Source organism: Geotrypetes seraphini, chromosome 16 (assembly GCF_902459505.1).
Source record: "Geotrypetes seraphini chromosome 16, aGeoSer1.1, whole genome shotgun sequence".
Classification (NCBI taxonomy): domain Eukaryota; kingdom Metazoa; phylum Chordata; class Amphibia; order Gymnophiona; family Dermophiidae; genus Geotrypetes; species Geotrypetes seraphini.
The window spans coordinates 54,900,286-54,914,136 of NC_047099.1; the positions used below are offsets into that span (position 1 = coordinate 54,900,286).

General features: G+C 42.3%; 1 protein-coding gene across 1 annotated transcript; it reads left to right on the forward strand.

Annotated features, from left to right (window-relative positions):
• Positions 1-301: 301 nt before the first annotated feature.
• LOC117349571 (HLA class II histocompatibility antigen, DM alpha chain) lies at positions 302-9,450 on the forward strand. The gene is made up of 5 exons (XM_033923153.1): positions 302-485; positions 5,045-5,308; positions 6,762-7,043; positions 8,049-8,177; positions 8,666-9,450. Exons 1-5 carry the CDS (start codon positions 419-421, stop codon positions 8,671-8,673), a joined length of 750 nt encoding a protein of 249 aa, XP_033779044.1. The 5' UTR covers positions 302-418; the 3' UTR covers positions 8,674-9,450.
• The last annotated feature ends 4,401 nt before the right edge of the window (positions 9,451-13,851 follow it).

Below are 13,851 nucleotides of genomic sequence, written 5' to 3' on the forward strand. Positions count from 1 at the left end.
GGGTCTTCTATCTGCCGTCATCTACTATGTTACTATGTTAATCTGATCCGCGAGCACATCCTGAAGTTTAATTCTGAAATCTGAGTGGAATCAAACAGCTGCTGGGGTGGGGGGGGGACCAGCTATTTTACAGCTGTGCCAACATCTGTCTACTACAGCAGCAGTGCGGCAGAGTGAGGTTTATGAAAATTCCCCTAGCGACAGATGACGCGAATAAAGAATATTTTTTTTTGATTGGCTTGGGGCGGAACGGCGCTCTGTGATTGGCTAAGAGGGCTCTAGGCAGCGACCTGAGTTGTTCAGCCCAGCTGGAGCTCCCCAGATCGGAGAAGCTGCCGAAAGGGAGAGGAGGAAAGTGCCGGGGCTGCATTAAAGCGATCGGAGCCGAAAAGGGAGGCAGAGCAGCCCCGGGAGCGGCATGGGGGTCCTGGCTGTCAGCCTCTGCCTGGCTTTCAGCCTCCTGCACGGGGGAGAGGGAGAGTCCGGTAAAGTCAGCCTTGTTCACTGCTATAACGCTGTTAGCTCGGAAAACGGGCATCTCATTTGCTAGAGTTTAAAGCAGGGGTGTCAAAGTCCCTCCAGGAGGGTTTTCAGGATTTCCCCCAATGAATTATGCATGAGATCTATTTGCATGCACTGCTTTCATTGGATGCTAATAGATCTCATGCATATTCATTGGGGAAATCCTGAAAATCCGACTGGATTGCGGCCCTCCAGGAGGGACTTTTGACACCTCTGTTCTAGAGGAATAGATGCAGGACTGGGATTGTGGCAGCTTTTATGGTCAGTGCCTCACCTGGTCCAGCTGGAAGGGGAGATAACCAGATCACATCCTTGGGGCAGAGACTTTAACCAGGGGTCTCAAAGTCCCTCCTTAAGGGCCACAATCCAGTTGGGTTTTCAGGATTTCCCCAATGAATATGCATGAGATAAATTAGCATACAATGCAAGCAGTGCATGCAAATAGATCTCATGCATATTCATTGGGGAAAATCCTGAAACCCCAGTAGATTGCGGCCCTCGAGGAGAGACTTTGACACCCCTGGTTTAAAGGGAGGAGATTGGGGTGGTGCTTGCCTTCCTGCACTGTGATTTAGCATCAAAGGATAAGGCAGCAGGCTACTTCCTGGTTTCATCTTTGCAGAGTTTCCCCGTGGTAGTCTTGCTGTGAAATATAAGAGCCAGCTTTTCAGATTTAGTTAAAATTTTATAAATCTCTGAGTCACACTTAAAGGGGTGAACATTGCTAAAAAAATGATTGGGGGTGTTAAACCCAGTGGCATCTACGTCTCCCTGGACACAGTCAAGGCTTTTTGTTCAGTATTGGGGGTGGCTCCTAGTCCATTGAATGCAGACAGGCCTGGGCACAGGAGAAATCAGATTTACTACTGCTGTCAGCCTTATCTATTTATAAAGATGTTCACACACTTCCAAGAGCTGTGTGTCTGTCTCTTAGATTCAAAGGTGGCCCCCACATAACTTTGCCCTTTCTATCCTGGTTGATGGCTCTTTCTTTCTCAGTGGGGAGGAGTGTGTGGCGCAGTGGTTAAAGCTACATCCTCAGCACCCTGGGGTTGTGGGATCAAACCCACACTGCTCCTTGTGACCCTGGGCAAATCACTTAACCCCCCCATTGCCCCAGGTACATTAAATAGATTGTGAGGCCACCGGGACAGACAGGGAAAATGCTTGAGTACCTGAATAATTTCATGTAAACCGTTCTGAGCTCCCCAGGGAGAACGGTATATAGAAAATTGAATAAATAAATAGTGTGAAAAGTTTCAGCCTCTGAAAATCAGAGCTGATATTGTGACATCATAATGCCTCATTCCACCAATAAGAACCAACCTCATCAGTGATGTCACGGTGGCTTGATTCTCCTTTACTTGGCTCACTTTCTAGAGTGTTACAGTGGTTAAAGCTACAGCCTCAGCACCCTGAGATTGTGGGTTCAAATCCCATGCTGCTCCTTGTGACCCTGGGCAAGTCACCTAATCACCCTTTACCCCAGGTACATTAGATAGAATGTGAGCCCACCGGGACAGACAGGGAAAATGCTTGAGTACCTGAATAATTTCATGTAAACCGTTCTGAGCTCCCCTGGGAGAACGGTATAGAAAATTGGATAAATAAATTGTGTGAAAAGCTTCAGGCTCTGGATAACTAGCATTGTGATGTCATAATGCCTCATTCTACCAATAAGAGCCAACCTCATCAGTGATGTCACAGGGGCTTGATTCTCCTTTACTTGGCTCACTTCTAATACATTTTGATTTCTAGAGTGGCGCAGTGGTTAAAGCTACAGCCTCAGCACCCTGAGATTGTGGGTTCAAATCCCATGCTGCTCCTTGTGACCCAGAGCAAGTCACTTAATCCCCCCATTGCCCCAGGTACATTAGATAAATTATGAGCCTGCAGGGACAGACCTGAATAAATTAATGTAAACTGTTTGAGCTCCCTCCAGAAGTATAATGTCCAGGTTTCTGTGCCTGTCTCTGCTGATGCCTCTCAGATTGAGTCCGCACAGACGCGGAGGCCCGTCTGGCCACAACCTCGCCGTGACAGGGACACCAGCCAGGAGGAGAGTCAGCTGTAGACAGGCAGCCGGCGTGGACAAATCTCCTCCTCGCGGCACCCCAGAAATCTCAGGAGGCACAGAAGCTATTTTGCTAAATCAATTCACTTATAAAATCTAATTTTAATTATAACATTATGAATATCAAGTCTCGACAATCTTGTTTTAAACATACCGTTTACATCACATTCCATACCCCCAGTGAGCCTCATCCCAAACGAAACACGTTCAATATTTAAAGATGCATTCGCAAATTAATCTTTTATCTTATTGCTTTGGTTTATTTTATTCCCCTTATATGTCTTTTGTATTTTCCCTCGATGTCTCTCCTTTTCTTTACGAAATGTATTTCATCCCTCCTTACCTATTGTTTAGCAATGTTAATTTTTAGTATATTAATCTTATTTATTAATTGTATGGACTGTTTTTGTTCCCTAACATATGTACATTTTAAGTGTACACCGCTTAGAAACTTGGATTAAGCGGTTAATCAAGTCATCTAATAAACTTGAAACTTGAATACAAACAAACCAAAAAACCATGACTACGCAAAGGAGTGTGAAGAGGGGTATCGTGATTCAGCCAAAAAGATCTGATGGAAGGCAATGGGAAGCACATAAAACTGTTTTACCTATTTAACAGCGAGAGATTGGACAGATAACACACTTCAAGACTGAATTTGATAAGCGGTCAATATTTGCTTATAATGCATTTATTTGTATTAACCCTTTCAGGACCAAGGGACATATTTGTCCCATAACTTTAAAATCCTATCAATTTTGATTGGGATAGTCTACAGTTCTAAATTTGATATGTACGGATTCCATATGATACTGCCTTTATGTAAACAAACTGGTTCCGACATTCATTCATTAGTGTCGTTGCCAGATTGACGAGAAGATTCACTTGCCACACTGTCCATAAGCCAGAAGTTTGATTTTTTTTAAAAAAAAATAATGATATTTCACAAAAAAAATCAATTTTTTGGCATCTGCAAGCCCTTTTTACCATAAAAATGTCGTCAAAACCACAAAAATTGGCCTACGATCCTTATGGTCCTGAAAGGGTTAAGAACATAATCATGTTGCCCTTTCCTATGATACTATTTTATTTGGAACATCTATAAGATTTAAGAGTCCAATTTCTGCAAATAATAATAAACTTTTACTAATATTGACCGGGGTTGCCATTCAACGTATTACTGGAAATTGGAAGGATTATACTAAGCATAATTATACCTTTTGGTGGAATTCAGTCTGTCATATTTATAAAATGGAGAGAGTGCTTGCTATACAGCAAGGAAATGATCATAATTTTAAAAAGATTTGGGGGCCATTGATTACATATGCTAATGATCAGACACCTTAACCATCCCTTTTTTTTTATTATATATGGTTATAAGTAGAGTGGGATTGGGATATATGATATTTGTATTAACTGGTTTATTATTATTCTTTTATGCTTTGATGATTATAAGTAAGAATGTCAGTCAAGTGATTTGTAAAATTTATTTTTGATTGAATATTACACACTTGCTGTAAGATATGAAAACGAATAAAGATTTTTTTTTTAAAAAAAAAGAACATAAGCATCGCCTCTGCTGAGTCTTGCCCAGCAGTCCACTCTTGCGGCGCCCCCCCCCCCCCCCCGGTCCATGACCTGTAAGTGATCATTTACCTAAAACTTTTTATTCCCTAATCATTTAATATCCTGTATAGTAACCCATTTGGATGATTTCCTGAAGGAAAAGGGGATTGAAGGGTATGGATAGAGGGTTACTATACAGCGGTGGTCTCAAACTCATGGCCCGGGGGCCACATGCGGCCCGCCAGGTAACATTTTGAGGCCCTCGGTATGTTTATCATAATCACAAAAGTAAAATAAAACAGTTTCTTGATCTTATGTCTCTTTAGCTACAAATGACAATATTATTATTAAGACTTAGCCAAAAGGAAAGATTTACCTCATGCAAAATTGCCATTTTTTAATAAGACATTAACTACTTTTTCTGCGGCCCTCCAAGTACCTCCAAATCCAAAATGTGGCCCTGCAAAGGGTTTGAGTTTGAGACCACTGCTATACAGGATATTAAATGATTAGGGAATAAAAAGTTTAGTGTATTTTGTTTGTATTGAACGTTTTTCGTTTGGGATGAGGTTCGTTGGGGGTATGTAATGTGATGTAAACTATGTTTAAAACAAGATTGGTGAGAATTGATGAGATATTAATTGGTGAGAATTGATGAGATATAATATTTAAAATTGGATTTTATAAGTGATTTGATTTAGCAAAATAGCTTCTGTAATGCTTTGCATAGGTGAGACATGCATCGCTCCTGGTTGTTGTGTGTCTCTCTTCCTTTCTTCTTTCACCGTCTCATACAGTAGGTTCAAAGGGGAGACATTCAAAGCTCCTGGTCGCTGTGTCTGTCTCTGCTGACGTTTCTTTCTCTCTCTCGCCATCTCGTAGGTTCCGAGGTGTATCACGTCATGTCTCAGGTGCTCTATTGCCAGTTTGGGCATCCGCAGGTGGGGCTGGTGGACACTTGTGAGGACGATGAGATGTTTCACTTTGATTTTACCAGCCAACATGGCGTGGCAAGGCTGCCTGTGTTTCAGCAATTGGCAGATGAAGCCTATGACCCCTCACTGATCAAGGATGATGCAGAGGTGTGCCAGAGGAGCAGAGAAACTTTTTCCAAATATTTGACGTCTGTCATAGCCGAGTCCAAAGGTCAGAGAGCTTTGCTGAATGTTATACCGGAGTATGAGATGGGGTGGGGGTGGGGTAAGAGGGATATGATTGATGTCTTCCTGAGTGGTATAAAGCAGTTTCTCAACTCGGTACCCCCTTACCAGTCAGGTTTTCAGGATATTTAAAATGAATATGCATGAAAGAAATTTGCATATAATGGAGGCAGTGTATGCAAATCAAGTTTATGCATATTCATTGTAGATATCCTGAAAACCTGACTGGCAAGGGTAGTGTTCCGCAAATATTTTCGGCAGGCGGCAAGCTAAACTCAGTGCCCCAGCCGGAAGGCATCTGGAAGCGCGTGGGACATCTGCGCATGCGCGGAGGCCCTCCAGCCGTGGCTCTGGAGCTGTCTCTTCGGTGGGGGGATCCAGGAGGAGGAGAGGCACTGGCTGTCTAAAATGGTGTGTTGCCTCTCGCTGCAAGACCACGCACCATTTTAGTAGCCTTCCTCTGGATCCTTTTTATATCTTTTTGAAGGTGAGGCCTCCAGAATTGTACACAATATTCTAATTGAGGTCTCACCGGAGTCTTATACAGAGGCATCAATACCTCCTTTTTCCTACTGGCCATACCTCTCCCTATGCAACCTAGCATCCTTCTAGCTTTCGCCGTCACCTTTTCAACCTGTTTGGCCACCTTAAGATCATCACATTAAGTTAGTCCAATAAGAAAAGTATTATATTTTTTTCCTTTATGTTTTTGTTTTATTTCTACATATTACCTTTTTATGGGGGTTGAAATTGAAGTCGGTACATGTTCATCAACTGATTCCACCCAAAATTACTTTGGACTCCCTGACAGCTGCTGTTGACCGCTCCCAGCCAGGAACTTTTTCATTTAAAGATTTTGTTATTTATTTTATTGGATACACTGGTTTTTAGAGGTGTGATATAATAGCTTTGAGGGGTTAAGTTGTTTGTTTTTGAAATATTTGTGTCTTATTGGAAACCGCTAAGAAATTTATGATTCACAGTATAAAAGACTTTTAAATATTTCTAATGAGACTCGCATGACTCATTTCGCTGAGCTGGAGCTGAGAGCTTTGAGGGAATGGGGGTTGGAAGGAGCACCTCAACTGTTCGTAATCACCCACAAACACTAAAATACATAGATGTATCACTGCACCCCTGCTGCCATCTAGAAAACACTCTTTACTGATGCTGGGCTCATCCTCAGGATCATCTACAGGGGCAGTGGTTCTTCCTCTGATTTCACTTCCTGGACCCGTGCCTAGGAAGTGACATCGGAGGGAGAGCCGACACTGGCATGACAGCTGCATGGGGGTTGCTGCTCGTGCCAGGAACATTACAGAGGTGCGGGGGAGGGGGGCCACCCTTGCTACACCTTCTGCATTTGCCCTGTTCTTTCCCTTTTGCTGAGGCTCTTTGTATGGGCGCCATCCTGACAGTTTTCTGTTATTTCCTACCAGGTTTCCCTGTAGGAAAAGTTTTCACCAGAACCCCTCTGCAGCTGGGAAAACCCAACACCTTAATCTGTTACGTCAGCAACTTCTTCCCACCTACGTTGAACATCACCTGGAAAATGAACGGTGAACCTGTGAGGGCCGGGGTCACCACTACAGACGCCTACCCCACTCAGGACTGGGGATTCTATATGTTCTCCTATCTTGACATCATTCCGACTTTACATGATATATACAGTTGTCACATGGCCCAGGAAGGGGAGGTGTACAGTTCCATCACATACTGGGGTAAGTGTCTCAATTCATCACAGGGAACCAAGGAGTATATGGCTGCCACATAGTAGATGGGTGTCACACGAGACTAAAGGGGGTCCACAGCATTTCTCCCTCTTAAGTTGAGTGTGTGTCCTCCAACCGCATTACTACCAGTAGGGGGTGAAGCTTGAGTAAAGTGTTTTCAATCACTCGGGACAGGCCTACCTGTCCTTCACTATTGAAAATGTGGTAGTGAAACAGCACCCCCCACTGGTAGGACTAAAGGTGGAGGCCTCCCACTCAGAGGGAACATTGGACCTTATTATATAATTGTCAAACTGCATCATAGGGGTGGGTGTTACACAGCATTACAGGCAGGGACCATAGTATGTGATTATGTGAGAACCTGATCCAGGAGTGCCCTCCCCCCTATTTTCTCCTCTCTCTGATCCCCTTTCCTCTCTATTTCTCCCCATACTACCTCTCACCTTACCAGTCCAGGACCCCCCTCCCTCTATGATCACCTTTCCTCCCTATTTCTCCCCCTCAGCCTTTTCATCATCCCCCCTCCCATTCCCTTCCTATAGCATCTCTATTCTCTTGTCTCCCTCCTCAGTTTGATTGTGGGGGTGCTGGCATACTCTTGGTTTTATATAGATAGCGGTCCATTTTATTTGCCTGAGCGATTTCCTTAGTTTTGGAGTATACCACCAGCTGACTCCTGATCGAGGCAATTTGCCGAAACACAGGCCTTGTCTGGTCTTTTAATAAATTCTGCTCCTTCACACCAGTTCTCGAGGCCTGTCATGCTTTTTTTCTTGTGAAAGTTCATGACCATTACATACTAGGATGGGGAACTCAGCCATAATGGCCATCTCATGTCACAGGGGACTGAATATTATATGACTATAACATGTAGGAGGTGTTATCTGTGTCGTAACATAGAGTACATAGAAAGACCTGCGATGGTTACACTTCTTACACAGTGCCTTCCTGCCACGGTTCATCTGCCTTTCACTTCCACTTTTTTTTTTTTAGTGCCAGACAATCCGATCCCGTCAGACCTGTTGGAGACGGTGCTGTGTGCTGTGGCCTTTGGTATTGGAGTTATTTGTCTCATCGCGGGATTTGTTCTCATTGTGATGTCACAGAGACCTCAGTGCATAGGTAAGGAGGGGCTTGCACGCTCTTTTAGCGATTTGTCTTCGTCCAGTGCCATTAATATCCTGTCAAGTCACGACATTCGCTTCTTTGTACAATTCAGGCTTCTCTGAAGTCATGGCTGGTCCGAGGAGGAGTTCCCCTGCAGTGTTGCATGATTTTGGAGAGGGATCCTTCCCACCAGTAGGCATGAGCAAGTAGCTGTCCTTGTTTAAGAGCAATCAGGGGACTTCATTTATTTTTGTTAGAACTGCATTGGTGATGCCAAAATAAGTAAAGTGGCTGGCCCCAGGCATCTACTTATTCTGCTTATTGTGAGATCACCCTCTGAACTTAGGTACCTAAATTAAACTGAAAGTCAACCTAGGCATCTAACTGAACCACTGATTTTATTATTTTTTTTATTAATTGAGTCCATAGAGTCTGATAGTATCAGTTTGGACCTCACTGGGTCCTCTAACTTGTGATTTTTTTTTTTTTCTCTTCTGATCAAGGCAACTGAGATTCAGAACATGAACTGAAAAATGGAAAAAAAAGAGCCCTCCATCTACTTCCTCCACCAAGGTTTTGCTTCTGAATTCCCTCAACCCCTGAAGCTGTGCCTTCTGCTTTGCCTTACCCCCCCAAGGCTCCGCCTCTTTTTTTTCACCACCATTCTTTCAGGATCTGCTTCCTGTCCTGCAGCCTCTAGTTTGTCTGTGGGCTCACAGCAGGGGTAACAAGCACTTCTGCCCCTGAAACCAGACCGTAGAACATTGAAAGGAATGTGTACAAAAGCACAAGCCAAAATAATTCCGCACCTTACTGAATCTCTCCCCTCCTAGTGGCAATTGCTAGAATTTTTGGATTTGCAAAACAAGTCTGTTTCTTGTTCTGAGTATAGAAATAATAGAACATGCCCTTTGCAACCTAAAGACAATACCAGTATTCTAGCACTGAAGGTTGGAAACCATCTGGACCAGGAGACATTCGCTTATCTCATTATGAAATAAAAGTTATTTGTACTAACCAGTGTGGAAAAGGCCACCAAAGTAATGGTCTCAACAAAGTAGTACTTCAAGGCATTTCTGTTCCCATAAGTGGTTTGCATTTTTGAGATTTGAAAAATAGCTCCACATTACAAGAAAACACATCATTTTTTATTGAACCCTTGAGGAAGGCTTGTTTTGCTGAAACACGGCCCGTGTCGGGTCCATCAGATTTTAACATGATTAATGTGGATAAGCTTTTTAATACTGTTTGAAGATTTTTGGAAGAAATAAAAGGAAAGTAAAGAACATTATGTTTTTCACAGTCTCTTTTTTCTTAGTATGAAAAAGCTAATCAGAAACTTAATGTAGCAGCAGCCACACAGGGTATAGATATAATGGCATAATCAGATTGTAAATCCAATAGGAATAATAGGTTATCAAAACAGAGACTTAATCAGAGTCTGCAAAACCCACAGCAGCCACAAGGCATTGGTACAATAGATTAATCAGAAGCTGTAACAGCATTAATGGTAATGTCATGTTGGTATTATTAATAAAGAGGTTGAAGTACCAAAAGTAGTCAGAAGATGCCAGTGTAATGTATTAATTAGAGACTACAGTAACATCTAGTCAATGGCCATGGGGTTTCAGCCAAAAAGACAAAGACTGCAATACCAGGGGTGGCCATCAGATGTCTGAGTAGTGGATTAATCACAGGCTGCTGTGCCAATAGTATCCACAAGGTGTCATATAATTTTTGAAAATTTAGGTTTTGAAAACAATTTTCAAATAATACTTCAAAGAAAATTTGTTAGTCCAAGTAAATACACCCCCCGCAAAAAAAAAAATAATAGTAACAGGAAATGATGACAGATTCTTGGGTGTTTCACATTTTGGTCAAGCAGACAGGAAGTAATTTCTTCCTCTTGAGTCTTGAACCTTTTTGCTTTAGGGGTAGCCTTCTTTCTACATTTCCCTGCAAGTATCTTATTTCTCGACTTAGTCATAAGTTTATTATCCTGGGTCCTGCATGACTTGAAAATTTTGTACATAGGTGAGAGGGGATATGATAAGAATGAGGTTCATTTTTCTGAGGCTCAGGAAAAGATGTAGTTAATAGTTGTTTTTTTTATATTGTGGCTATTGTTGTGGGTGGAAGTATTCCTGTCTTGTTTTTTTATTTTTGTTCTTTGTTCATATATATAATAACAACAACAAAAAAAAAAGATCAGGAACTATAATACAATTATTGATCACAAAGCAAGAGTTCTCAGCACAGTCCTTGGGATACACCAAGCCAGTCTGGTTTTCAATATAATCACAAGTAATAAGCATGAGATAAATTTGCATTCACTGCCTCTGATGTATATGCAAATGTATCTCTGGGTATGTGCTGAGGTCTGGGTTGAGAATCATTGGTATAAATTATTAATAAGCACTGCTCTTATCATTTTTGGGGTCGCAGTAACAATAGAGACCACATGGCGTCAGTGTAACATTTATAAATGCTGCAATACCATTGATGGCCACAGCTTGGACTGGGATTAGCAGGGGTTCCAGAGGAAGCGAGCAGCTTCCTGCAGGAGAGGAATAGACAACCTGGAATGTCCTAAATCACTTCCATACCCAAGTCCTGAGGATCCCCTACTGGATTTGACACTTGGGACAATGGCAAAAGACGGGTCATGCAACATCAGTCCATTGCTCAAGGATGGTCCCTGTGCACAGTATGGGGCTGATTCTGAAAGCAATGTCTGCCCCCTATCAGTCATGGACAGGCACCGTTTACAGAATCGCCTACATTTCCAGCGCCTAGTATCCTTGTAGAATCACGGCCAGTGATGCCGAAGTAAACATGCCCGCTTTAGCACCTTGGACCCAGGCGTTGATCCCGGAGGGTGCCTAGTTTTTAATTGGTTTTTAATGGCATGACCAATTATTGCACCATGTAAAACCAATTGAAACACTTCCGTTAGGAACCTGTCAGCGCCTTTTTAAGAATCTGGCCAATTCACGAGTGCCGATGTGGAGCTATAGTGTGGATTTTCTTCCCTATGGTGTGGCAAAGTGGCTGTGCATATATACTGCAGGGGAATTAGGTCTGAGCAGTAGAGTAACTCATTTCTGTTCATTTTATGAACTTTTCTTTTGGTTCATAGACAACGGCGCGAAAGACAAAAGCGCGCGCCAACAATTGAGCTAAAAATTACAGTTTTTAGGGGCTCCGACGGGGGGTTTTGTTGGGGAACCCCCCCCCCCCCAGTTTACTTAATAGAGATCGCACCGGCGTTATGGGGGGTTTGGGGGGTTGTAACCCTCCACATTTTACTGTAAACTGAACTTTTTCCCTAAAAACAGGGAAAAAGTGAAGTTTCAGTAAAATGTGGGGGGTTACAACCCCCCCACCCCCCACAACGCCCCCCACTACACGACGCGATGTCTATTAAGTAAATTTGGGGGGGTTCCCCCCCAACGCCCCCCCCCGTAGGAGCACTAAAAACAGTAATTAAAAACAGGGAAAAAGTGAAGTTTTCAGTAAAATGGGGGTTACAACCCCCACAACGCGGTGCGATGTCTATTAAGTAAATTGGGGGGGTCCCCCCCCCACGCCCCCCCTGTCGGAGCACTAAAAACAGTAATTTAGAGCGGTGAAGGACAAGAATTGTTTGGAAAGATCAAGGGGCTGCCTGGATAAAATTTTTTTTAATTTATTTATAAGATTTCAATTTATACAATCAAGATAAACTTGTACCGAAATAGGATTCATGATCAGTAATGTTAAATGATATCACACCAAAACCAAAATAAGCAATATTAACATAAATCTTCTCAAGTCCGCAAATAGATCCAAAATGTGATTCAAAAGCGAGTTCTAACAAAAAAGTAAAAATTCCCTTTAAGAAATCATTTAGCTATCAAAGAGTAAGGACATTTATATTCCATTAAGCACTCGCCTTCTCCAAGCGGGATAGAGACAGGAAGGTCGTCAATTGGAGAAGTTCAAAGAAAACAAGCTTCTGAGTTTTATAATGAATTTCACACTTACAGGGGCGTCTAAGAAAAAAGGTAGCCCCTAAAGCCAAAACACCAGGTTTTAACAACAGAAATTCTCTTCTACGCTTTTGAGTATTCCTTGCTAAATCTGGAAACATTTGTATCTTATAACCTAGGAATTCCTTTTGCCTGTGTTTATAAAACATTCTCAGAAGCCAACTTTTATCGGGAGTAAGTGCTAGGATAAATTTAAGAATCATAAAAAATGAAAAATCGTCAGGGCAGTCATCTCAGACATCTTAATCATACTCGTATATCAAGTTGTTAATCCTGTCGGGTTTTCAGGATTTCCCCAATGAATATGCATGAGATCTATGTGCATGCACTGCTTTCAATGCATATTCATTGGGGAAATCTGGAAAACCCGACTGGATTGTGGCCCTCAAGGAGGGACTTTGAGATCCCTGGTATAGACCAACACAAACAAGAGGTCATTCAGAAAAATTGAGAGGAGACAGATTCAAAACAAATGCTAGGAAGTTCTTCTTCACTCAGAGGGTGGTGGACACCTGGAATGCGCTCCCAGTGGAGGTGATAGGGCATAGTACAATTTTGGGCTTCAAAAAAGGATTGGATGACTTCCTGAGAGGGGAAGGGGATTGAAGGGTACAGATAGAGAGTAGCTATACAGGTACTAAATGAATAGGGAATAAGAATTTAGGTTAAGGACCACTTACAGGTCACGGACCTGGGGGGCCACCGCGGGAGCGGACTGCTGGGCATGATGGACCCCTGGTCTGAAAAGACCCTCACTCATAGGGTTAAATCATCAATCTGTGTAATTCTTGATCAGTCTATTAGGAAATTCTTCATTAAATTCAAAACCCTATGAGTGAGGGTCTTTTCGTATTGTGGAGTTATCCTATTACCTCACTTCCTGTCTTCTAGTTTTTGCGGTTTTAGGACCCCTGGTCTGACCCGGCAGAGGAAGTTCTTAAGTTCTTAGACCCAAGGAGACCTCAGAAGTGGCTTACTTAACGGGAACAATTTACCCGACAAAATTTTTCAAAAGGCCGCACCTCACCGGTTCTCCAATGTACCAATAATTTATTAATTTTTTTCATAAATAAATATATATAAGGTGCACAAACTCTGAAGAAATTTTTAACATCTTAAATACTGGTATAATCGGCAAATTGCCAAACCCCATGTCGACATGCACGTTTCGCACTCTGTGTCAGGGCTGAGTTTCACCTGAAATAAAACAAATAACAAACTCAATATACACACATACACAAATCACAAAACATCTTAACTTTTATTGATATAATCGTCTCACAAAGCGTACTCAACTTTCACCATGGCTTCCTAATAAGATTCATTCTCACAAAATGGCGCTCCAACACAGCTGATTCTTAAACACAGAGGACGTCGCCACGTACCTACGTAACTCAAAAGAACCCACGTATACAATTGATTCAGGATAAATTTAAGGACATTTGGAAATATGGATACCTTTTCTCAAAATAAAATACAAGATACGCCTTTGTATGATGGCGGTTGAGAGTTATCAGGTATGTGATCTGGTTACTGGATCTGTGTGCTATTGGAAATAAATCGATGCGTTCTTTTGTTGGCTTGTTAATTTTTTTAATTGAGTTTGATAAAATGTTTTTAAAAACAACCTGGGTGCTGAGATATGCTTAGTAGAAAGG